Genomic DNA, 27775 nt, shown 5'->3' on the forward strand with positions numbered 1-27775 from the left:
GTCCCATACATGTTAATTTCCAGCAGTGCCCAAGAGACTCCCAGTAACACAGAACACTAGGGTAAAGATGGGCTTGGTATCCGAGGACCTCACACTCCCAAGTGCAATGATAGCTGGCAGCGATGTGCACAAACACACAATATATGAATACTTCTCCTTGCCCCATATTAGTTACAGGGAAGAAAAGAGGAGTCTAAAATATATTCTGCTTTTGCCCCAAGAGGCTTTATTTAATTCACTTTAGTGCATTTTGCCCACTATCATGTAATTATTGTGTATCAACTGCATGGGAATATGGAGATTGTCTCAGCCTCAAGTAAGTCACAGCAGTAATAAGGACAGACAGACAAGTATAACAATAGGCAATTAGCCTCTCCCCATATCTATCTTGAACCCTCTGCATTAGCTTCTTCCCATGCAGCAGGTATGAGATTTTCCAAAGACAAACCCTTCCACACAATCCCTCTGTTATAAGGAAAAAGACCCAAACTCTTAATGTAGCCTTGAAGGCCCTGCAGGGTCTGGCCTCTGATGGCTTCTCCAGCCCTGTCTGCCCCTGCTCTTCTCTCCACCTTATTCTCTGGACTTCTGCCAATCAGTCCCTCATAATCACCAACTTCCTTCCCCTCCACAGGACCTTTGCACATGATTTTCCCTCTGGAATTCTTCTCATCCCATTGCTCCAACTCCTATCACCACCTTTGCCTAGTTAACTCCTAGTCATCATTATGTTTTCAGCTCAAATGTACTACTCCCTTAAAGAACCCATTCCTAAACTGCTTCACCTCCCCTCTACCAACCCCCACAAAAATACCTGTCTTTAGAACCACACTCTTTTCCTTTGCAGCATTTGCCTTGGTTTGTAATTATACACTACTTAGCATGGCTATTTTATTGTCTACTTCCCTGACCAGACACTAAGCTCTGTGATTGCAGAGAACATGTCTGTTTGGGTTGACCTGCATTTGCAGAATATAGCTCAATGCCTGGCACACAGGATTCACTCAATAGAGATTGACAAGTAAATGAAAGGTAAGGAGACCATTATGACACTATGTGTCATGATATAATAGAGTGCTATTATCAAGACAAAGAAAGATGGTGGGAATATGATCAGGACATTACCCTAGTAACCTCATGCTTTGAATTGTCTCCTGACACCTTTTGCTACAATTTCTTCCATCTGGAATACAATTTAACTTCACTGTTGGAAGACCCGATGATTAAAGTTCTTCTTCCTTACCTAATCCATTTTGTAACTTTCAGATCCTACCCTCCTGTTCCACTGTCATCTCTACTACTATTACCATCAAATCCATCCTCATACTTTCAATATTCCATTTTCTGTTAAATCTTTTTATCAGGTGGAGTCACTGACTTCCCTTCTTTGGCTCCTCACCATCACACCAAAGCTGAAGAGGATCACAGAGTCACTGTACTTAAAGCCTGAGAGGGACCTTGAAATATCTGGCCCAGTGGTACTCAAACTTCAATGTACATGAGAATCCCATGAAGTGCTCATTAAAAATAGAGTCCTCAGTCCCAGACCCAAAAAGTTTGATTCAAGAGGTCCGGGAAAGAGCCCAGGAATCTGCACCTGGATGATTCAGATGCAGGTGGTCCTCAGACCTCATGTGCAGAGGGACTGACCAGTGCTGTGATGCTTGTGGAGGCTCCTCAAGATCTACCACAAAGGGTGAGAGGGCAGCCGAGAGCACCTGCTCTGAGCAACTGCACTATACATAAGATTTCATTTGAAAAGGGTTCTGCTTATTGGAAAAAGAAATGTTTGAAAATGACTGGTATCCAATATCTTTGTTTCATAGATGAGAAAACTCGTCCTTGGTCCTCAGTCACGTAGCCAATTCATGACAGAGCAGGACTGAACCTCAGACTCCTGACACCAGGCTAGTGGACTTTTCCCAACACCTTCCTGCCTTGTGGGGTAGAAAGACAACAGAGATTTTGGGCTGAGACAATGGGGTTTTCTAGATATACAATCATGTCATCTGCAAACAGGGACAATTTGACTTCCTCTTTTCCTAATTGAATACCCTTTATTTCCTTCTCCTGCCTAATTGCCCTGGCCAGAACTTCCAACACTGTGTTGAATAGGAGTGGTGAGAGAGGGCATCCCTGTCTTGTGCCAGTTTTCAAAGGGAATGCTTCCAGTTTTTGCCCATTCAGTATGTTATTGGCTGTGGGTTTGTCATAGATAGCTCTTATTATTTTGAGATACGTCCCATCAATACCTAATTTCTTGAGAGTTTTTAGCATGAAGGGTTGTTGAATTTTGTCAAAGGCCTTTTCTTCATCTGTTGAGATAATCATGTGGTTTTTGTCTTTGGTTCTGTTTATATGCTGGATTACATTTATTGATTTGCGTATATTGAACCAGCCTTGCATCCCAGGGATGAAGCCCACTTGATCATGGTGTATAAGCTTTTTGATGTGCTGCTGGATTTGGTTTGCCAGTATTTTATTGAGGATTTTTGCATCAATGTTCATCAAGGATATTGGTCTAAAATTCTCTTTTTTGGTTGTGTCTCTGCCCGGCTTTGGTATCAGGATGATGCTGGCCTCATAAAATGAGTTAGGGAGGATTCCCTCTTTTTCTATTGATTGGAATAGTTTCAGAAGGAATGGTACCAGTTCCTCCTTGTACCTCTAGTAGAATTCGACTGTGAATCCATCTGGTCCTGGACTCTTTTTGGTTGGTAAGCTATTGATTATTGCCACAATTTCAGAGCCTGTTATTGGTCTACTCAGAGATTCAACTTCTTCCTGGTTTAGTCTTGGGAGGGTGTATGTGTCGAGGAATTTATCCATTTCTTCTAGATTTTCTAGTTTATTTGCGTAGAGGTGTTTGTAGTATTCTCTGATGGTAGTTTGTATTTCTGTGGGATCAGTGGTGATATCCCCTTTATCATTTTTTATTGCATCTATTTGATTCTTCTCTCTTTTCTTCTTTATTAGTCTTGCTAGCAGTCTATCAATTTTATTGATCCTTTCAAAAAACTAGCTCCTGGATTCATTAATTTTTTGAAGGGTTTTTTGTGTCTCTATTTCCTTCAGTTCTGCTCTGATTTTAGTTATTTCTTGCCTTCTGCTAGCTTTTGAATGTGTTTGCTCTTGCTTTTCTAGTTCTTTTAATTGTGATGTTAGGGTGTCAATTTTGGATCTTTCCTATTTGACCCAGCCATCCCATTACTGGGTATATACCCAAAGGACTATAAATCATGCTGCTATAAAGACACATGCACACGTACATTTATTGCGGCACTATTCACAATAGCAAAGACTTGGAACCAACCCAAATGTCCAACAATGATAGACTGGATTAAGAAAATGTGGCACATATACACCATGGAATACTATGCAGCCATAAAAAATGATGAGTTCATGTCCTTTGTAGGAACATGGATGAAATTGGAAATCATCATTCTCAGTAAACTATCGCAAGAACAAAAAACCAAACACCGCATATTCTCACTCATAGGTGGGAATTGAACAGTGAGAACACATGGACACAGGAAGGGGAACATCACACTCTGGGGACTGTTGTGGGGTGGGGGGAGGGGGGAGGGATAGCTTTAGGTAATATACCTAATGCTAAATGACGAGTTAATGGGTGCAGCACACCAGCATGGCACATGTATACATATGTAACTAACCTGCACATTGTGCACATGTACCCTAAAACTTAAAGTATAATAATAAAATAAAAATAAATAAAAATAAAATAAAATAAAAAGAAAGACAACAGAGGTTCTCACTGCTGTGTCGCCCAAGAGTCTTACAATGAGTAGCCTGCATATGAAGATGGTACTTGTGATGGACCACATCGCACCAGAGCACATAGCTGGAGGGACAGGAGATGGTGGATTTGGGCTCGTTTTTCATCCAGCATATTCTTAGCCTCCCTCTTCAATAAGCCTGTAAAGACCTAGTCATCCTCTATGGCCTGACCTCTTCCTGGGTTCTCCAATGCTCTCCCCACCCTCTCACCCCACCATTCCATTAGCTGTTCAATGGCTGACCTTTGCTGGGGGGCCAATTCTATCAAGGGTTATTCTGAGACAATGAAATCCCTGCCACCAGCCTCCCAAAACTGGTATTAGCCATCTCCACCCCATATGTGTGCACCCAGAGCACCCAGTGCACTTGGAACACCTCATACTTCCTTGTACCTACTGCTGTCAAATAAGAGTCTGTTTATTTGTCCATCTCTTCCCCTAGACCCCAGACTCCTTGAGGGCAGTGACATGGGTCCTAATAGTCCATGTGTCCATAGCACCTAGCACAGTGGCTGGTACTCAGAAGTGTTATTTAAATATGGGATGGATGGGTGGATGGATGGATGGATGGAAAACATGAATCCCTGCTGCTACTCTCAATGTTCCTATAAAACCTCTATCATATCTCTGAGGAAGCCCTAGCACATGCTGATTGACACTGAGCCAACTAGGTTATCTGAATGAAATTCGTCCCCTGTTGCCAACAGAGCCCCTTAAATCTCCACTGCTGTTTGTGTGCTCTCCTCCATGAAACCCTCTCCAAACTCAATTCCATTTCTCAATACTTAACTTTTTTTCTTTCCCCCTGCAACTCCATCATACTGGACTGAACACTGGACATTAAGCAAATTTAAAATCCAGTAAGTGTTTATTGTGAAGGAATGCTAAGCTTATGGAAAATGTACTTTATTACACCACAGACAGTAAGTTCTCACTTAACGTCATGGATAGGTCCTCGAAAACTATGATTTTAAGTGTAATGAAATGTAACAAAATCAAGTTTTTCCTCACCCACGCTATAATAAAATGACTTTGAACTCAACAATGTTATTTGAGGACCTACTGTATACTGTTTCACTTGAAGTCACAGTTTCCAAGAACCTATCAGCAATGTTAAGTGAGGACTTACTACTGTATTCTCCATTAGAAAATACCATCAACTTTCTTCACATCTTCAAAATCTATTCTTTCTCCATCATTAGAGTCCATTACCGTCCTCCTACAATATTCAGTATCACTCTCAATTATATTTCCCAGTCTTCCTCATCTCATAGCTCTTCCACAATGCCACTGCCAGAGTCTTCTTTCCATATGTTGCTGATGATGTTACTTTTTACAGCCCCCAAATTTCCCAGGTCCTTTTGAGTCCTTAGATCTAATTTAGAGATCATTACTCTTACTTTCTATGCTATCTGCCTCTATCTTTTCCTTTTCCTTCCAGTATTGCACATCTGATTCTTGTCAAAGATCAGTAAGTAGAGAGAATTAGAACGTGCCTAACATGGAATAAGGAAATAGATCTCAGTTTTTTAGAAAACTGGTCAAGTTTAAAAATGTTCCAGTGTTCCTGAGTTACAGCTTCAAAGCACCATTCCCAACTAGGCTCCCAAAACCTACCAAGGTTTTCTACCACCGGGCATTGTTTCATCTGCAGAGCCTGTATACTGACAAGAACTTTTGAGAGCTGCACATTCCTAATGAGATGAGTCATTTTGCTCACACACCTTACCCAGAAGTAAAAACAACAAAATGTGAGAGTATCCTGGCAATTCTACAGATAAACCTATCCTGTACCATATACATATGATTGCATTATATTTGGGGAAAACACTATGTCTTATTAAATTCTGTATCCTCAGCATATAGTAGGTTGGTGCAAAAGTATAACTTTTACTTTTGCACCAACCTAATAGCATTCTGCCTGACACATAGTAGGCAGAGAATAAGTGCCTACTGAGTTAAAGAATGAACGAATGAACAAACACAGAACCTCTCAAGTAAAAGCTAAAAACAAGTGAATATTAGTCTTCTAGGGCTGCTATAACATGTCACCAGAAACTATGTGGCTTAAAAGCAAATCATCACGAACCAACTACTTTAAAACAACTTTGGCCAGGCGCAGTGGCTCACGCCTGTAATCCCAGCACTTTGGGAGGCCGAAGCAGGCGGATCATGAGGTCAGGAGATTGAGACCATCCTGGCCAACATGGTAAAACCCCGTCTCTACTAAAATACAAAAAATTAGCCAGGCTTGGTGGCACACGCCTGTAGTCCCAGCTACTCGGGAGGCTGAGGCAAGAGAATCACTTGAACCCAGGAGGTGGAGGTTGCAGTGAGCTGAGATCATGCCACACGCCACTGCACTCCAGCCTGGCAACAGAGCAAGACTCCGTCTAAAAACAAACAAACAAACAAACAAACAGAAAAAAAAAACAGCAGAACTTTATTCTCTTGCAGCTCTTCAGGCAAGAATTCCAAAATCAAAGTGTTAGCAAGGCTGTAAACTCTCTGGAGACTCTAAGGGAGAATCTGTTCCAGGCTTCTCTCCTAGCTTCTGATAGCTTCAAGCATTCCTTGGGTTGGGGCTATATAATTCCAATCTCTGCCTCCACCTGCACATAAGCTTCTTTTCTGTGTCTCTTCTTTCCTTCTCTTCTCTCATAAAGACACTGGTGGTTGGGTTTAGAGTCCACCCTAATCCAGGATGATCTTACCTCAAGATCTTTAATTTAATTATGTCTGCTAAGAGCCTTTTTCCAACTAAGATCATATTTACAGATTCTGTTGCAAATATCTTTGTACTATTCAACCATGACAGTAGGATGTAGTATAAAATAATCTCAATTACTGTTAAAAGGAATATTGTGTGGAGAAGCAGAGAGGAAAAAGAAGAGGAGGAAGCAAAGATGAAGGAGAGGGAACCACAAAATGCATCCACAAATTAATTGTAGTTAACTCTGATCTGGGTAGGAAGATCAAGGGTGATTTCTATGTTTTGTTTGTACTCTTCCAAGTTTTCTTAATTTACTGCACACAGCAAAAACATCGTACACCAATTTAAAATGCATGGAAAAAATTAACCCATTGAAATATATCAGGAAGTGTAAAGCAAAATGCCCCTGTAGTAAAAATTTGCTGGGAGGAAAAATTGATGAGAAATAATCAACAAATGCTGTTAAAACGTTGGTTTGGTTTGGTATAGACAACCTTTGAGCTCTGAATGAAACCAAATTTCTTCACTATAATATTTTGATCTCTTTTAGCTTTCAGATTTTAAGATCCTAAGAAAACTTTATATTTTTAAAATTAATGTTCTAACATCTCCAAGGCCTTTGTGGTTGAGGTTTGAGTTTTTTGTTTTTTGTTTTTTTTTTTTCCAAAAGAAATTCTGGATCTGCTCCCAATAACAACTAAGAAAAGATGCATAAACCTATTTTTTTAAAAAAAGAGAAAGAAGAGAGTTCTAAATGGCACATAGAACTTGGTGTATCTTTAACTTCCATTATCATCTAAGATAAATGCATCCTGGTTACAAAAGACCCTGCTATTCTGGTGATTTGCTGCAATAGATTTGAGTTCAGAGCTGAGGGAGAATCAAACTACTTTGTGTAATAAGGGGGAGATCAATTTGAGGGGCCCCAGACACCAAGAGAGGAGAGACTGGAGCCAGCTACACTGAGCACAGAATGGGGGAAGGAGACATTTAAAAGGCCAAAAACTGAGGAGAACTTTGGTGAAGAAAAATGTTGAAATGGGATTTCATGTTGCTGGCTAAGGAGTGTATGAAATAAACCCCCTCAATTTTCTCCCCCACAAATTCTTCAGTCAACTCTACCTTGCCCTCTAAGCCTTTTATGTGAGAGGGCTCTTTGAAGGAGCTTTAAGAAGAGAAAAAGAGAACAGCTAACATCTGGGTCACATAAACTTTAAAAAGAAATTAAGAGATGCCACTGGAAACCCATGTGCAGAGTTTTGAAAGTGTTATAATTTCCTCTTATTTCAAGATGTACCTCATTTGGAGAAATAACCACCATTTAGAAATTCAACCCTTAAAAAATTATATCCATGCAATATAATAACTGATTACAGTGGAAAATCATTTAAAAGAACTACAATAATGTCACGGCTCACATACAGAAACCAGCCCATTGGCAAAGGAACCCTTCCATCTGCAAAGCTGAGAACCAGAAACTGCCCAAGAAATGATCAATTCAAGACTTAAGAAGCTGAAATTAACTTATTGAAGGCAAAATTGTTTTGAAGCACTATTACTGTGAGTTGAATATTCATTTTTAAACCACTTGACTGAGTTCAAAAAGCACTGAGACCACTCTTGTTAGCTTGCTTTTGAACTCATTGTTATGCCTATCGCTGTTACACCCATAAAAGTGTGTTTTATTAATATTGTTTTTTAAAAAAAGAATCAAGTTTTTCTCCTCAAAATCTCCTTTCAAATCTGCAAGTCTGTTCCTATAGACCCTAAATACCTTTCCCCTAGCCCCAGTGGTACCATCATAATGTATACGTAATCTGGGTGGGCTGGAGAAAAAAGACTCAGGTAGTTGGTCCTGTGCCTTGTGTTTAACCACTCTAATTTCAAGCCCACAATTGAAATGGAATAACTCAATGAGGGTACATCAATTCTCCCATGTGATCAACAAGATCCCTCTCTCCCACTTACAAGACACACACAGACATACTAAATGTGTGTAAGCTGCAAATGCACTGAGTTCAATGATCTTTGGGTTTTTTTGTTGCAGGTGCTCAAATAGAAAAAGTAAGAGAATATTTAATAAGAGTAATAATTCACACTTACCCAAGACTGACATACTGGATAAAATCCAGCAGAAGGCCATATCATATATATCCACCCCCTACCACCACCTTCCTGGGTAAGTTGTTTCCCAGAATATAGCAGCAAATTATAAATCTCTTGACCATAGGTCTACATGCCTCTAACCCGAAAGTACAAGGAAGGTGGGAACAGGTCCTTCCTAGCTGCTTGAAGGATCTGCTAGCCACCCCTCTGAATCAATACCCAAATTTGCTATCAAGATGCTACAGACCAGAACTACTACTTTATATACTTCACTTTTAAATGCTATATAGTTAATTATTGTAATATAAAACATATTCAAATTGTTTTAAATTGTTACTGTTTGGGGATTTACATGTATTATACTTTTTTGATTTGACAAATGTTTATTTTTTAAAATTTTACTTTAAGTTCTGGGATACGTGTGCAGGTTTGTTACATAGGTATACATGTGCCATTGTGGTCTGCTGCACCTATCAACCCGTCATCTAGGTTTTAAGCCCTGCATGCATTAGGTATTTGTCCTAATGCTCTCCCTCCCCTTGCTTCTCACCCCTCGACAGGCTCTGGTGTGTGATGTTCCCCTCCCTATGTCCATGTGTTCTCATTGTCCAACTCCCACTTATGAATGAGAACACATGGTATTTGGTTTTCTGTTCCTGTGTTAGTTTGCTGAGAATAATGGCTTCCAGCTTCATCCATGTCCCTGCAAATGATATGAACTCATTCTTTTTTGTGGCTGCATAGTATTTCATGGTGTATATGCGCCATATTTTCTTTATCCAGTCTATCATTGATGGGCATTTGGGTTGGTTCCAAGTTTTTGCTACCGTAAATAGTGCTGCAATCAACATACGCGTGCATGTGCCTTTAGGGTGGAATGACTTATAATACTGTGGTAAATATCCAGTAATGGAATTGCTGGATCAAATGGTATTTCTGGTTCTAGAACAAGAAAGATCAAGAAATTATATTTTAAAATTGAAAACAAATTAAACTTCCAAACAACAGAGAAATGGTATGTGAATTGTGAGATATGCACTGGATAGAATGTTATGTAGCCCCTGAAAATCATATGTATAAAGAAATAAGAAATCATAATGATATGATGTAAAGTAAAAGCAAAAGGATAAAAATGTAAATACATAATTATAAGAAATCTTGGCATAGAAAAAAAGACAGGAAATATAAGAAAATAGTAACAATAATTACTTTGGATAGTGGAAGAATGAATGTTATTTTCTTCCATCCACTTTTTCTTGTTTTCCAAATTTCTCTTAATGAATATATGCTGCTTTTATAAAGGAAAAAAATATACAACAAAGAAAAAACAAAACAGAATTTTAAATCCTAATATCCAACGGGAGTCATCACTCAATTAAACTAGAAAAGTTGATTAAACAAGTTGTTCCTATTGAAAGAGTATGTTTGTTCACGTAATTATGCAGCATCTAGAAATATCAGACTTGGAAAGTGCAGAGACAATACTCTGCAGTAGTAAAAGAAAGCTCCTTCCTTTCCCCATAATACACAGTTTCCAAAATGAGTAAGATTGATGGAAACAGGCCTATGAGAGCTTCAGAGATTTAAGCAAAGTTTACCAATGCCCAGGAAAGTATAAAGTAGAATGTTGCACAAAAAGCTTACAGTCAAGTATAATTTAAAATCTAAAAGTGTTTGGTTTTTTGTCCTTGCGATACTTTACTGAGAACGATGATTTCAAACCCGCACATTGTGCACATGTACCCTAAAACTTGAAGTATAATAATAATAATAAATAAATAAATAAAATTTAAAAGTGTCAGGGAAATATCCCGACTAAATGAAGGGTAATTGCACTGAAGCATCTGATCTCAGACTGTTCTAATGCAAAATCTTAAGTTTAGAAGATGCTGGAGAAGTAAAACTGTTAAGAAGTGATATGGACTCTATTTGTTAATAATGACACAAAGAAGGAATGCTAGTAGCCTGGAAGAATGAACAGAGAATCCTCGGCTTTTTAAAATATTTATTATGTGAAAAACTGTGCTTACCATCTTATTTTTTAATAATTTAACTTTTATTTTAGATTCAGGGGATACATGTGCAGGATTGTTACATGGTAATATTGTGTGATGCTGAGGTTTGGGATACAAATGATCCTACCACTCAGGTAGTGAGCATAGTACTCAATAGGTAGTTTTCCAAGCCCTGTCCTGCTCCCCTTCTCCCTTCTCTAGTAGTTCACAATGTTTATTGTTCCTATCTTTATATCCATGTGTACTCAATAACTAGCCCCCACTTATAAGTGAGAACATGTGGTATTTGGTTTTCTGTTCCTGTGTTAATTTACTTAGGATAATACCCTCCAGCGGCATCCTTGTTGCTGCAGAGAACATGATTTTGTTCTTTTTTATGGCTATGTAGTATTCCATGGTGTATATATACCACATTTTCTTCATCCAGTCCATTATTGATGGGCATTTAGGAAGATTCCATGTCTTTGCTATTGTGAACAGTGCTGCAATGAGCATATGTGTGCATGTGTCTTTATGGTAGAATGATTTATTTTCCACTGGGTGTATATCCAGTAATGAAACTGCTGGGTCAAATAGTAGTCCTGTTTTAGGTTCTTTAAGAAATATCCACACTGCTTTCCACAGTGGCTGAGTAATTTAACATTCCCACCAATGGTGTATAGATGCTTGCCATTTTGGATTAAATGGAATTCCTTTCCTTGAGTGTTTTTTGTTTTTTTTTTACATAGAGTTTCACTCTTGTCACCCAGACTGGAGTGCAATGGCATGATCTCGGCTCACTGCAACCTCCCCCTCTGGGTTCAAATGATTCTCCTGCCTCATCCTCCTGGGTAGCTGGGATTACCGGTGCCTGCCACCATGCCCAGCTAATTTTTGTATTTTTGGTAGAGGTGGGGTTTCACCATGTTGGTCAAGCTGGTCTCGAACTCCTGATCTCAGGTTATCCACCTTCTCAGCCTCCCAAAGTGCTGGGATTACGGGCATGAGCCACCACACCCGGCCATTGAGTGTCTTTTAAAATTAGACATAAAATATAAGTATAAACAGACAGATATGGGTAAAGACATGGCTTCAATTAGAGGTTCTCAAACCTGTCTGTACATTAGACTCATCTTGGAAACTTTAAGAAACACCAGGGCCTCATCCCCAAGACCCTCATTTAATTGCTCTGGGCTGTAAATGGGATGTGGGTATTTTTTAACTCCTCCAAGTGATTCTAATGTGATGTCCAGTTTGAGGAGCATGGGATTAGGTGACCTCTGCAGGAACTTTCAGGATCCCTCTCACTTGCCCTTCACCTGCCCAGGAATGGTTAGCACGACTTGAGGAAACATCCTCTTATGAAACATTTAAGTAACTATTGGTACTCACAGACTTGCCAACAGTATCTTGCAGCCTAGGGCTGAAAATGTGCACTTCTTGTGCAGCAGTCATATTAACTTCTACAATAAGGAATCATGCCACCGCTACTTAATTTTAAAACAAAAGTCATCAAAAGATTTTACCAAAAGCTAACACAACACCCATTTCTTAAGCACTTTCACATATTACAACAGTTTGTAAAGGCAGAAGATTTGTCCTGATTTGAAAGGAAGAGAGTAACAAGACAAAAAAAGTGAAATTGTAGAGGAAGGTTAGAAGGGAAGGGTTTCACTTCCATAATTATATCGTGGCTGAGGTTTACGTTATAATTCACTTGGTGCTAAGAATGTTATGAGTAATGCTCCAGGCACTGAAAGTGTGGATGTATGTGTGTACTTACATATGCATATTAACATATAGGTAAACTACATATATATTACATAATGATGTTTATATGTATATAATTGTATACAAAGCCCTTCAAACATAAAATAAATAGAGGAGACTTGATCAGACCACAAAGTCCACACTTGACACATTGCATCATGAATGGACAGAACTCTAACGTAGACTCTTACCTGCCATGAAACCCTGGGCTAGTCATCCCTTCTGGGCCTTAATCTCCTCATCTTTAAAACCGGGGCACTATTACCCACACCTTAGAGTTTTATGAGACTTAAGCGTGGGAGCACTGGCGCCCACACATAGTAGTTGCTCAATAAACGTGTTGAATCTGAATGTAGCCACCCACCATCCGGCTCCTGAGCACAGGAGAAGGGGTACCTGAAGCCCGGAAGGAAAATCAATTGCCCAAAGTCACACAGTAATCACTTACAAGGACCCAGGTTTCCTGACTGCTACTTTTCACCCCACTTTCTTCCCTTTAGGGTCCTCCTCTCCAAAGCTGACTATGCCCTGCCTCCTTCCAGGACATGCCAATGCCTCCTGCCCTAGTTTAAAGACCCTAAGTCCAAGACCTTCTGCCAGGAATACACAAGGGAAGCCACAAGCACCTGGCAGTGCCCAACCTAATGTGACACCCACCCCAGCAACACCTGGACTCCCAAAGCCCAGATCCCCTCCAGCCATTTTACTTTATTCCTGAATTGTGGCCCACAGATGCCAAGGATAGGGCCAAAACACTTTTTAAATATTTTCTCTTAATATTGCCATGGGCTTAATTATGCATTAACTACTATCTTATACCTGCTTCCCTGGAAGCAGATCCTGAGATGAGTATTTACATGCAAGTGGTTCATTAAGAAAGTATTTCTAGGAGAAACTGGGAAGGGAGATGAGAAGCAACAGAGGAAAGGGGAAGAAGCCAAGCAAGAGCGTGATTGCAGGCAAGTTCTGTCCTCAGCCCGAGCTCGAGGGGCACTCAGGAGTGCAAGTTACACCTCAGTGTTTGTCCAACCTGAGGTAGGAGAGCTGCTGTTTGACACTCCTGCCCCAGTTGGTCACTGGGTCCAATATCCCAAGGGCCAAGCCATGAAGAAAGTGGCAGGTGCAAGCTCTTAGAAGTAATGCACATGGGTGCTTGGGGATGAGCACAGGAAGACAGGGAGATCTGGGCAGAACCCCAACAGCATCCTCCATAACCACCAACTCCACAGGACTCAACACTCCTTGTACTAGCTCAGACCTAAGCCCATTTGATTTCCCCAATATCTCAAAATCCAAAAAGTGAAAAGCCAGTCTCCATAGCCTAAGCACATTCTATAGAAACCACCATCCTATGCACTGGAATTGGCTAATGATGGGATTTAGCAAAATTTAACAGGACAAGCCCATCTTGTAGGTTGCCCTCTCTGCAAGGACTTGTTACAGCATAGTTTGAGAATTCAACAGATACTGTGGTAGGTTCAAGGGACACAAACACAATCAAGAGAGAGGACCCCTACCCTAGAGGAGCTCAAGGTTGTGGATAATCTCTCAAATGGACATTTTTGCCTGATTTTTCACTGAATCCTAAAAAATACTCCATTCCATTCTCAATGATAGATGATTCTCCCTTCAACTTTACAGGATCAGCAAAAATGCTTTTCAATACATCATGCCATATTGAGTTACAAAGAGATACTATCTCACAAGGAATTAACAAAAAGCTAAATAAAACCACAAGAAAGTAACACTAACACTATTTCAAATGATAATGATAATGATAGTCACCATGTCTGGGAGACATATAGTCATCAAATTTCTGAATATCTAAGTTATTGGATTAATCCCATGGCCTCCAAATAGAGGCCCCAACATCTATCACAATCCAGGTATTTTGACTGGTAATTTGAGCGACATTAAAGGATACACTAGAGTTATTAGTTCAAATTCACGATGTAAGTGTATTTACTTTTAACACACTTTATATGAGATGAGACTTCAAAGCAATGAGACTGATGATTAGATGTTCCTTGGGAAAGGAACGTATTAACATCAGATCTAATACGCAGTCAGAACTTTCAGACTTGAGAAAGTCAAGATATGTAACAGTACTACCCAAAACCACACATACTCTGTCTTATAAAGAGCCTTTTAAAGAAGTAACAAGACTACATGGAGAATGCTAATAACATACAAGACACTGGGTCAAGCATTTTACAGAACTCCTTTAACTTTCACAGCAACTCCATCCATGGGAGAGAACACACTATAACCCCACCTTACAGAGGAGAAATCCAGTGCTTACAGATATTAAAAACTTCCCCAAGACCACAGAATTATTCGGAGTAGGACAAAACTCATACTTAAGTCTCTCAGTGCAAAATGCATACTTTTAACACCACATTGTGGTGGCAATGATTCAAAACCAGCTAACCTGGAATTGAACCATGGGGGTCCAGGCACCTTTATGGCTTATCCATGTCACACCAGGATCACACTTTCCAAGGCTCTGTCTCTACAACTATGGTTTTAGCTTAAGATCATTTTTCTTCACTGTCCTTTTTACACCATTTTCTAAAACAAGTCAAAAGAAAAACTGTAGGTATTCATTATGTTATTAGAAATCAGTCAATATTTTAGTTATAGAGATTACTTCAATATCACCATGTATTGCCTAAGCTACCTAGCCCCTCTTGATATCTTTAGCATTTTCCCTCACATATGGCTAATTCATTTTATGATGTTCTCTTTAAAAATTACATTCTTCACAGTATCCAAATGATTCAAAATCATTGCCTGATGTGACTGACTGCCAGATTTAAGTACATTATTAAAATTTACTTTGCCACATTTTATCATTAGCAAAAAAATAAGGGGGGGGGACAGCAAAAAAGAGAGTAAGAAATGATGGAAAGAAGTTTCAAAATTACCTCTGCTAAGTTTTCTGGAGGTGGTTTTGCTGTCGTTTGTGTATAAATGCATGTGTTTTTAAAGCATTTCTGATTCTAGCACTGTTCCCGCAAATACTTTTTCTTCATTGATGGATGAATATAAAAGCAATGAAAAAATTGTAACATGATAGATGGCCCACGTATATTCCACTATCAAGTGAATACAAAATTCTTATCACTATCACTTGATACAGTAATGTGTCAGAAGTCTCTCTAGCAATATTCCCCCGAAATTACCAAATTAAATAATTCACACACTCATGAAACATCTACCACATACAAAACCCCATATGCCCCAATTCTAAATAGTACTGGATCTAGAAATGGAAAGTGACAAAGATGTGTCTGTGTTCCATAAAAGGTATACCAAAGGAATCTGAAGTCAAAGTTGAGTGAGTAGCACAAGCATTTGCAGAACATAAAAGAGAGCCATGAAAATAAAATGGAATTAAAGTTCAATTTTTAATAAATTAAAGGGAAAAAAGAATCATGTATCTAATTAAAAGAGAAAGCCACCAATCGTCAAGAGCTGTTTCAGGGTCCTAGAAATTTTCAGAATAACCCACAGAATGTATTTCTTACTTGCAGTTGATGAGCACTTCAGACTGCCGATTATTCACTTGATTATCACTCTTGTGGCGAAACTGAAAAATCAAAGTGTTTGTGAGAAAACACATTACAAGGTACTTTGTCAGCCCAAAGAAGCACACTGGCAATACTTTGAGTTCATCCATTTAAACAGTGTTATCACTGGTCTAAGATGACACTGTTTGGGCTTACTGTGAACCCAGCTCTACATATTCTAAATCTAAATCAAAACCCTTCTCACTACATTACACTCTGAATGTCACCAATGAAACAACAAGGCTAGCCACTACTCTTCCAATCTACACACGTTTAGTTGCTTCTAAGAAGACAATATGCTCTCTACTGTACCTTATAGTCCCAGAGAAAACCATGCATTAATTTTGATGTCTTTAACAAGGAATGGGGCTTCCATTTCTCTCCCATGTGTACTGAATGCTTTATTAGAACATCATTCTTTCTGTTTTATGGATTTCTTTGAAGTCAAGAAGTTACTTGTAACAACATGAATTTTTATTCTCCAGAAATTCTAATTGTTAACAGTGATCTTATGAAGTACTGAGCATTTAAAACAAAAATTAGAAACCAAGACTGAAACACATTTGGTGTAGATTTGTGATTTATGTCCAAATGGTTGTTGTATTTCTTACTGTTTACTCCAGTAATGTAAGCATCTTATATGGCTTGAAAGAATCTCAGTATTAAGAGCTCTCTACTAGGCTCATAAATTAGCAGTCATTCAGGTAAGTCTTTCTATGTGAAATGTCAAGATCAGATAGTAATAGTAGGCTATAAGAGAAAAAAGGTAATATAGAGAAAATGGTAATACCATTAGTAACAGGCTATAATATAGTTATTTCAGCAAATTAGCCTACATGCACAGATGAATAGGGGTAGTCTTTTCAGGAGACAGAAACTTCGATTTCATAGATTTTAATCATCAGAATGTTTTCTTTTTTTCTTAAATACACAAAATGTTGTGTCAAAATCACAAAATTTAAAATGCTTCAACCAGCCCTTTTCCTTTTTCTACAGCCTTCCCAAATCCATCCCAATCTTTCTATTATGCTATGCCCAGTACATACAATTACTCAGAATGGCAGGTATAAGTTAATAGATATTACCAGTAAAAATCAGAAAACAAAGCTATTTAGCATTTGTTAACATAAAAATAGTTTATAATATTGGTAAAGGAGTAAATTAAGTCATGTCACGCATTGACATGAAAACTTCTTCCTACGAGCAGAACAATAGAAATGGAAACATTATTTGATCTGAGTGCACAGTTTGGAGGGGTTGCTGAATATTCTCTCCTCCACCATATCTACACAGCATTCTTCTCCACTCTGCCCTGTGCCATGAAAAGCTGGGCTCTGTGGTCCTTGCCCTGTGGCTTCTGGTAAGATTTGGCCAACAGATAGTACTGGCAGAAGATTCGAGTCAGAGAAGAGTGAAATGAGGGAATTTATCCCCTGGCTTTCTTCTAGCTGGGTTAGCAATGGCTGCTTCCACAGATAGCCGCAGCTGCTACAAACAGGCCTCAACTACATCTCCAGGTCTGGTCACTCCTTCATTCCTTTGCCTCTTCAGGTCTAGTAGTATTGCCAACCATGTTGCTGCCATAGCTGCTTTTCCTTGCCCACACCCTTTGTAAATGATCCCATCATTATTAAACTCTCCAATCCACCCAATTTCAGGGTGACCTCTGTGTTTTGCCAAGACCCTGACTGGTGAAGGTGTCCAGTTAATGAATTGGCACATAACATCACAAAAGATGAAAGCACATTCAAGCATTAACTGCAGTGGAATCAAAAGGAGACTTTTCGTTTAGTCATGTAAATCCCCTAAATTGACTAGCTGAACATCACAGAAAAAGACCAGTCAGCTCATCCCCCAAAAGCTGAGCAGCCCACGCTCGGGGAGATGCAACCACTTTTACTTCTGCTCAGGTTTTACCAAGAGGACTTGATATTGGAGTAGATGGAGTCTGGAAGGATTAGAAATGGTAGTTTCAAGCCCAGCCTGACTTATTGACAATTTCTCCTCTAGAAATAAATATGAAGTCCCAGAGGGGAACTTCCACAGGAAAGAAAGGGAGTAGAGGGCTAGCATTCATTGTGTACCCCCTGTGAGCTAGGTTCTATACCTGATGCTTTACACATATCTCATTCTGTCTTCCCAACAGCGCTGGTGTCATTGGCCATGTTATACAGAAAAGGAAAGGTTTGAGAAGTAATTTGCCTCATGTCAAACTGTTAGTACATGGTAGGGTAAGGTGGTAGGGTAGTAAGGTGTCTTTCTCCAAAGCCAATATTCTTTCTACTCTACCATTTATTCCTCTATGAAGTGTGACTATAATGAAGACCTTTAAGGCCAATATGTAGGAACTCATGCATCTAAATGAGTACCATTTCCCTGAAAAATCAGATAACATGGAAAAACCACACATTTACTCCAAAGATGCCATTGCTCAAATGATTGTTGAAATTTCCTCTCTTAGAATTACCTCTAGAGCTCATAGCCCCTTCCTTCAGAATGTTCTCTATCCTTTGAGAATTGAGCTCTATGTCCTTTGAAAAGACATAATGAGATGTCTCATGTTTTGAAATGTATGAAAGCCACTCTTAGAAAGCATGTCTGGTTGATAAGGTTTTTGATTAGGCTGAGAAGTAGCATTTGTTTCCAAAGCTGTGAAGCCATTAAGTCATAAGACTACCTTGTACACTGACCTTCAGAAGACAATTCTATAAGAAGAGATCCCAAAGTACCTTGAACAATGGCAACCTCACAGGAATCAGTAAACTCCAGGAACATCCCAAGCTAACCACTTTAATGTGATATTACTCATCAGTGTGGATGGATCCTAGTGTTTGTTAAAAATCCGGGGCCAGGCACGGTGGCTCACGCCTGTAATCCCAGGACTTTGGGAAGCCAAGGCAGGCAGATCATAAGGTCAGATCAAGACCATCTTGGCTAATATGGTGAAACCCCATCTCTACTAAAAATACAAAAAATTAGCCAGGTTTAGTGGTGCATGCCTATAGTCCCAGCTACTCAGGAGGCTGAGGCAGAAGAATCGCTTGAACCCAGGAGGCGGAGGTTGCAGTGAGCCAAGATTGCGCCACTGCACTCCAGCTTGGATGACAGAGCAAGACTCCGTCTCAAAAGAAACAAACAAACAAAAAAAATCCAATACAGTAAAACCCCATCTCTGCTAAAACACAAAAAATTAGCCAGGCGTGGCAGCATACACCTGTAGTCCCAGCTACTCAGGAGGCTGAGGCAGGAGAATTGCTTGAACCCAAGAGGCAGAAGTTGCAGTGAGCCGAGATCATGCCACTGCACTCCAGCCTGGGTGACACAGTGAGACTCTGTCTTAAAAAAAAAAACAAAAAACTAATCTCAAAGGTTATAGTCAAAATGTGAACCATGAAATAGGCTACAAATTTCATTAAGAAATGAAGAGTTACATCCTGTGTATTCTTTAAAAAATGATATATGAAGACACATGCATTATTTGTGTGTATGTGTGCTCTTTTAAAATGACTTGCATCAAATTGTTGATTTATCAAAAAATTATATGTAAGATAACTATGAGAAAATATCACATGAACCAACTTGATAAGTACAAATATTCCCATATGTCTTTACCATACTCAACTACTTTTAGCAGGGGTGGGTTCCCACTTTCTCCATAATGTCTTCCCTAATTCTCTTTCACACATCCCACCTCTGTTATCAATCTAGCTACTGAAGGTCATCTTCCCCCCTCAAAGAATCAAAGCACTTTGGTTCTTTTAAATTATGAATTTCACACCATTTTTATCTCATATTATTGTTGTTCACGTACATGACCCATCTCCCTCTACTGAATGTTAAGTTTTTTTTTAACTTCGGTTTCCGTGTCTCTTTCATTTTTGCATTCTCCATATAGCTTAGCACAGAGGGGTGTGGTGAGTAAGTGCCAGTGTTCTGAAGCCAGATTGCTTGAGATAGACTATTACAGACTAAAACAACCATGAAAAAGTATGTCTATTAAGCCAATAATAAAGATAAAATGGAATCACAAAAAACACTCAGTTAATCCAAAAGTAGGCAGAGAAAAATAGAACAAAGAGCCAATGGGGCATGTAGAAAGCAACAGCAAGATGATAGATGGCCTAACCATAATGATAATCATATTAAACATAAATGGGTTAAATATTCCAATTGAAAGGTAGAGATTTTCAGATTTTATCAAAAATTATTGGCCTACTATATATGCTGTCTACAAGAAAACCATTTTAAAGATACAGATAGGTTAAAAATAGGCAACAGGAAATATGGGTGTGAGCTCAGAAGAGTGACTTGGGCTAGGAATATAAACCTGTAACTCATTGGCATAGACAGTTACTGAGGGGGCAACATGCAATCACTCAGGATGAAAATATAATTTGTCTGGATTTAGAATGTTTGGTTTTCCCAAGACTATGTTTTGTCTTTGAGTGAGAATGACTTCCTTTGGGTTACGCAGACTTTAAAATTCTCTATTGCCTTATATCTGACTTATTTACATTAGTTTCCTGACTTTTGAAGCTACAGTTGACCCTTGAACAACATAAATTTGAACTGCACAGGTCCACTTATACACAGATTTTTTTTTCTCTAAAGGCTACATTGAGTGTGCCTGCTCTCCTGCTTCCCCTTCCTCTGCTTCTGCAACCCCTGAGACAGTAAAACCAATCCCTCCTCTTCCTCCTCAGCCTACTAAACATGAAGATGACAAGAATGAAAACCTTCATGATGATCTATTTCCACTTAATGAATAGCATATATATTTTCCCTTCTTTATAATTTTCTTAATAACATTTTCTTTTCTCTAACTTACTTTATTGTAAGAATACAGTGTATAATAAATATAACATACAAAATATGTATTAATCAACTGTTTATGTTATTGGTAAGGCTTCTGGCCAACAATAGGCTATTAGTAAAGTTTTGAGGGAGTCAAAACTTATACATGAATTTTGACTGTACAGGGAGTTGGTGTCCCTAACCCCCACATCATTCAAGGATCAACTATATTTGACTTTGTAACTCCTAATATAATGACAAGAATGTATAAGAATACCTAATATTTACCACCTCTCAAACCTTAAACAAAGATATGTGATAAAGAATAAGTAACACTTCACTGAGCAAATGCAGGTTGATTTCCAATTCTGCTCTTCCACAAATTGGTTGTATTATTAGCAAATCACTAGCTCTTTCTGGGCTTTAGTTTTCTCATCTATAAAAGGAGAAAGTGAATCTAGTTACTGAAGCCCTCTTGCTTTTAAACAGGCTCTGGTTTTATGGCACCTGTATTAATCATCAAACAAATAGCAAAATAGCTTTATATGATATTGACCAAAATAACTTCATTCAAAATTTCAAATGTATCTTCATTATCTATTTCTGAGAAGCCACAACTGAAATTGAGACCTCAAGAATTCTCAAGAGCAAATACTCACATAGTCATCTGTGGCATCTTTGACAGCTGTCATAGTTATCACCAGGACCAAAGGCACAATGGTGGTAAACCAGGTCAAGGAGGAAATTTCTGGAATTAGCTGAAACAAACATTCCAAATAGTTTAGGGCTTTTAAAGTTAGAAAATATATCTTCCAAACTGTGTCATTTAATTTTAAATTAATGGGGTTATATTGACTTATTTGTACAAATGGAGAATGACTTTCAATAATTTAAGTGTTTGTATTTGGTTATAAGATACATAGAGTAGAAGCATTATTGAATTTGTTTTCAAACTACCTAACCAAAAACTCAAATTTTTATAGCAAAGGGAGAAGCTTCTTGAAATCTCTCACAGATGATCACTTTCTCCAATATGTTAAATTTCACCCATCTTTTTCTGCTTTTCATCTCTACTTTTAACAATTTTACCAACTCCTCTTTTTACCAATTCCCAAAGAGAGGTTGTTTGAACATCTGCCTTGCACCAGACACTGTGCCAGGTACTTTCCATTTATTACATCATTTAATCCTCGGAAAAGTTCATTGAGTTAGATTCCCACTAGCATTGTTTTTGTATAATCCCAGAAGGTTTGTATTCCACATAAATAGTACCCCCAGTACACAACACAGAATACTACATTATGAATGGTGACCAGGAGTCAGGAAATATTGCAGACCTGGGTATCATGTCCCCATTTTATAAATGAAGAATCTAAGAGGTCATGCAACTGGGCCAAGATCACATACTGTTAAAATTTGAAACTAGGTCTCTTGGACTCCAAGGCCTACTCCCTTGTGCCCATACCTCCAAAGCCACCCACATAAAAGGGACATAGTGACAGTGGACATAAGTCTCTTAGACAGGTGGTTTTCAAATGGGATTCATTTGAAAATCTGCTGCTTCAGAGCCATCAGGCAGGAAAGGATGGGGTAGAGATGGTCAGTGGCTAAAGATCAGGCCCCATCAAAACAACTCTAAATCAATTTTATATAGTAGCTTCCACATAAGATTTTTTTTAAAAAAACTCAAAAGCCTCTGATGTAGCAGTAAAAATGTTGAGCTTGGTGTCAGAAAAGCTAAATTCTAGTCCTAGTTCATCATCAACTCATGGTGAAAGCTTTACCACCTAATCTCTCTGGGTCTAATTTCTTCATCAATAAAGAAAGGAGAGGTTAGACTGAACCATCCCAAAGTTCCCTTCTAAATATAAAATTCTATGAACAAGAGCCTTTGGCCACAAATGAGAAAGCCATTAGAGAAATGAATTCAAAATTCTGGAATGGTGTGAAGTGTTTCTTGAAGAAACCAAAAGCAACTTCATGGGGAAAGGTGGGGGAAGAAATCTTGGACTCTAAGCTTTCTTCAACAAATAGTAAGGCATTTAATCATTGTTTGTTTTTGTTTTCCTGATCAGCACCCAGTTCTTCTCAAATATACTCCTATTTCTTAGGGAACCATCATATCCCCTCACTTTCTGTCCACATAATTTTAGGAAACTGATTCCACCATGGATACAGGGTTTGGCATATGATCTTGGTTACGCCAATTACTGGATCAAACTCTTGAGCCACAGTGACAGGTTTAAGAATGAAGATACAGCTCCGATCAGAACTAATCCCAAGACTTTTGCTGGAGCAACAGAAAAAGTAATTCCTTCATTCGTTTTCTCTCTCTCTCTCTTTCCCTCTCTCCCCCTCGCCCTCTCTGCCCCGCTCTCTCTCTCTCTGACTTGAGTTGGAACCAGGAAGCTGTCAGGGCCACCAAGTAGAGGGCCTACCTAAGAAAGGCCAATGTGTGAAAACAAAAACAAAAACAAAACAAAACAAAAACAGAGAAAGAGAAGCCACATCCTGATGAAATTGTGCCCATGAATCCAGCAATACTTGAAATGAGATACCCATGAATATATTTATCTTTTGCTTAAACTAATTAAGATTTCTGTCACTTGAAACATAAAGATTCTTAAATAGATATTCAATTAAAGAGAAAATAGTACTCAAATCTATTAATCTAATCCATCTTCTTACTTCTTAGCCATTCTCGACCTACCAGTTTGATCTGCTTAAAGTATGCTAACATAAATACTAGGTAAATAACTGGCTAACATGAACTATTTATGTGTGTGTACAGTATGTATGTGTACAGTATATATGTAGCTTCCTTGATTCATATTTTTTCTTCCCAAAATATCCATAAAAGCTGAAATTTCATTTAAAGGCAAATTTTAGTCAGGAGAAAAAGCAAAGGTTACTAACTACCAATTAACCATTCAAAACTGCAAAAGTAGTCACCTACAATGAAATAACATATAGCATCATCACTTACTTTATATATATTAAAAATATGTCACTGTTCTTAAATGAAAATGAAATGTGCAAAATTAAGCTCTGCAACCTACTCAGTCTTAGTCACCTAAGATTCTGCCTCAACTCTGGCAATCTCCACACTGTAGATGTGAGAGGGAGATAAAGGAGGGAGGCTATGAACAGTAATTATTAGGCTCTGGTTTGGTTCAAATAAAGTGCAAGGCTGTGTTTTAAAGTGACCTCAGTGTTTAAAATGATGAATGTACTACTTTTTAACCATTCCTACCTCTCCCACGTTTGTGAAGAGAAACAGCAACAAGATTAAAAATCTGATAAAGAATGATTTTACCTAATCACGAACATTTAGCTAAGTAAATTAACTTACTTTTTAAAATTATATGAATACTTTAAACAAACAGATAATAGAGAAATACAACCTAAATATTACCTGTAAAATCAGAAGGCAAAGAAAATAGGCATTTGCCACTCTTTGGAACTGTTCAAATAAATTAATTGGCAAGAAGGTGAGAATATTATATTTCGATGTGTGGATACGATTATCCTGAAAAAGAAATAGCATCATGTTAGTTTGGGGCAAGGCATTGCTCATGATCAGAAATAGCTCTAAAACCTACAAGCCTGAGCCAGAGTAAGAAAGATAAGCCAGTTATCTAGGAAATTTCAACTCTGTGTGGCTCAAGGCCTTCATTTTTCCCAAGATGATATGCTCCTGATACTAGGAGAAATTACTGGTCCATGCCATAAACTCACCTGTAACTAAATATGTATCAAATGCAAAAGTCTACCCCTGAGATTTCTGACTCAAGCACTCAACTATTTGGCAGTCATTGCTTGAGTACCTACTGTATGCAGTACTGAGTTCCTGTTGGGGCCCGCAAGGCAGGAGGGAACTTCAGAAATCATCTGGTCCACCTTCCCAAAGCATGACCCTTTTAGATACCTCTGACAAGGGGCTCCTAGGTCTGTCTTGGAAGATCTCCTGTGATGGGAAACTGACTGCCTCGCAAGGCAGCCTGTCCCCATTTCAGAATGGGAATTGCTGGAATGGTCCTTATTATGAGAAACCCAAATCTGCTTCTTTTTTTTTAAATTTTAATAACTATTTTTTTCTACTTTTATTTTAGGTTCAGGAGCATGTGTGCAGGATTGTCACATGAGAGAACTACATGTCACTGAGGTTTGGTGTATGAATGATCCTGTCATCAGGTAAAGAGCATGTTAGAGTGGGTGGAGAGCTAGACATTAGCAGGAGGGGAGCTCCTGGGAAAGGAAACCTCTGGGAAGGCTCACACCTGAGGGACCACCCAAAATTTGCATATTAATGCCATCTCTAATGTTTGTTGGGGGGCACTTAGTCATATGTGGGTAGGAGAGCGAGAAGGTAGCCACACAGAAAGAAACACTGCGGAATGCCTCTTAAGACACCCCAATAATCATTCACTCTGCAGTTAAAATGTCAGAATGTTGTTAGCTACATGCTAATAAGAAGGGCAAAGGGGGCCAGGCACAGTGGCTCACGCCTGTAATCCCAGCATTTTGGGAGGCAGAGGTGGGTGGATCACCTGAGTTGAGACCAGCCTGGCCAACATGATGAAACCCCCTCTCTACTAAAAATACAAAATTAGCCAGGCATGGTGGTGCATGCCTGTAATCCCAGCTACTCAGGAGGCTGAAGCAGGAGAATCACTTGAACCCAGGAGGCGGAGGTTGCAGTGAGCCGGGATTGCACTACTGCACTCCAGCCTGGGTGACGGAGCAAGACTCTGCCAAAAAAAAAAAAAAAAAAAATAGAAAAAAGATGGATAAAGGGGACATTACCAAGAGAAACCTGGCACCAGAAGTACAGATTAGGACAGACAAGGAAATTCCAAAGAGATATGCAGGCGCAACAGGTATAGATTTGACCACTACACAACCTTTCTGGGGTGGCAGCAATGAGCAGGGCCACCATCAGACAGGATTTGTATTGATCACCAGCCCACAAGTGCACATTAACCAACAGTAAGGGAGGGTCCCACAAGCCTAGGCGAGGAGTTAAGGCAGGAGCGGGAAAAACTAGGTAAAGGAGAAAGGTGGAGACTTGAGACAGGGGCAGTAATTTGCAGAAAAATTCCAACATGATAAAGCTCCCTGTGCAGAACCTTTGGAACTGTTTTTGCACAGGATCATCCCACTCCTCCTTTGGGGTGTACCCATTTTTCCTACAATAAGCTCTTTACAATATATTTCTTTTCAATAAAATTTTTTGCTATCTTTGTACTGTCTCTTGGTTAAAATCTTTCTTCCAAGTTAGACAAGAGCTGGGACATCCACTCTCCCTAGTAACAAGCATAGTATCCAATAGGTAGTTTTTCAACCCTTACCCCCACCCTTTCACTCTCCTCACTCTAGTAATCCCCAATGTTTATTGCTGCTGTATATGTTCATGAGTACCCATTGTTTAGTCCCCACTCATAAGTGAGAACTTGCAGTCTTTGATTTTATGATCCTGTGTTAATTCACTTCAGATAATGGCCTCCAGCTGCACCCATGCTGCTGCAAAGGACATGTTTCATTCTTTTTTCATGCCTGTGTGGTATTCCGTGGTGTATATCTACCACATTTTCTTTATCCAGTCCACCATTGATGGGCATCTAGGTTGATTCCATGTCTTTGCTATTGTGAATAGTGCTGTAATGAACATACAAGTGCATGTGTCTTTATGGTAGAATGATTTATTTTCCATTGGGTGTATACCCAGTAATTGGATTGCTGGGTCAAATACTAGTTCTGTTTTATGTTCTCTGAGGAATCGCCACACTGTTTTCCACAATGGCTGAACTTATTTACACTCCTACCAACAGTGTGTAAGCATTCCTTTTTCTCTGCAACCTCACCAACATCTGTTTTGTTTTGTTTGTTTTTTACTTTTTAATAATGGCCATTCTGACTGGTGTGAGATGGTATCTCATTGTGGTTTTGATTTGCATTTCTTTAATGATTAGTGATATTTAGCATTTTTTCATATATTTGTTGGCCACATGTATGTCTTCTTTTGAGAACTGTCTTCTTACCACATAGCAAATTCCATCCCTGGGGTCACCTAGACCAAGTCTAAGGCCTTTCTATGTTGATAACCTTCAAATACTTGAGAACCACTCATAAGATTCCCATAAATATTTATTCTGACTCGGACATTCCCAAACCTTTCAACCATTCTCCATGATTTATTTTACAGACATTTCTTCCCAGTCAGGCTCTTTTGGATCCATCCCAGCTTCTCTGCATCTCTCTTAAAACATGATGCCTAAAACCAAACACAACTGCAGATCTGGCTCAACAAGTCTATGTATAGTAAGGACTTTGATGTTCTGTGTTCTGAACTATTGTATTGACATGTCCAAAGATTTCATTGGCATTCTGGCAATTGTATCTCACTATATTTTCATATTAAGTTTTGATCAACAAAAATTCCTAGATATTTCCACATAAATCACTATTAAATCATTTTCCCTTTCTATACATTTATAGTTGGTTTTTAAAATATTTACGTATAACATCTTTCATATTTCCTATTACAACAGCCTAATGAAAAAATATTTAATCTTTAGTATACTATCTAAAGCATTAAATATTCCTCCCAGCTTTGTGTCATCAGAAAATTTCAAACACATGCCTTTTATATGTTCTTCCAAAGAGGTAGACAAATATACATTTAAAAAAAAAACAGGCTAAATGCACCAAAAGAAATTTTAATTAAACCAATAAAGCTATGGCAAACTACTAGAGATCTCTCTACAAATTAATGTTAACAATTTTTTCAGGTTTAATATGTTTTACATAAAACATATTCAATATGTTTTACATAAAACATATTCAATATGTTTTATTTAACCATTTGTAAAGCCATCTAACTATATTATTTGAGGCTTAATTCTATCCTGTCCACAAAGATAACATGAGAAATTTGGGGTGACAGATATTACTGAAATTCAGAATCAACATGCCCAAAATAATATTTTTTAAATGAGGTTAGTTTGGGGTAACTTGTTTTAGGTGAAC

At 38.6% G+C, this 27775-nt stretch overlaps 1 protein-coding gene across 13 annotated transcripts in view; it reads right to left on the reverse strand.

The window, feature by feature from the left end:
• ATP8B4 (ATPase phospholipid transporting 8B4 (putative)) overlaps positions 1–27775 on the reverse strand; it is a 337888-nt gene that overhangs the window by 179716 nt on the left and 130397 nt on the right. For 12 of the 13 annotated variants that reach the window (XR_010123815.1, XM_063652222.1, XM_063652224.1 and 9 more), the window contains 3 exons: positions 24162–24275; positions 21406–21504; positions 15911–15972 (listed from right to left, as the gene is read on the reverse strand). Coding sequence is in view for 12 of the 13 variants with exons in the window: in XM_063652222.1 (XP_063508292.1) it covers positions 15911–15972; positions 21406–21504; positions 24162–24275 (275 nt within the window). In the remaining variant the exon portion in view is untranslated. Of the gene's footprint in view, positions 1–15910; positions 15973–21405; positions 21505–24161; positions 24276–27775 lie in introns of those variants that run through there. The other variant, XM_054449990.2, reaches the window with a different exon arrangement.

Source organism: Pongo pygmaeus, chromosome 16 (assembly GCF_028885625.2).
Source record: "Pongo pygmaeus isolate AG05252 chromosome 16, NHGRI_mPonPyg2-v2.0_pri, whole genome shotgun sequence".
In the NCBI taxonomy this organism is placed as follows: Eukaryota; Metazoa; Chordata; class Mammalia; order Primates; family Hominidae; genus Pongo; species Pongo pygmaeus.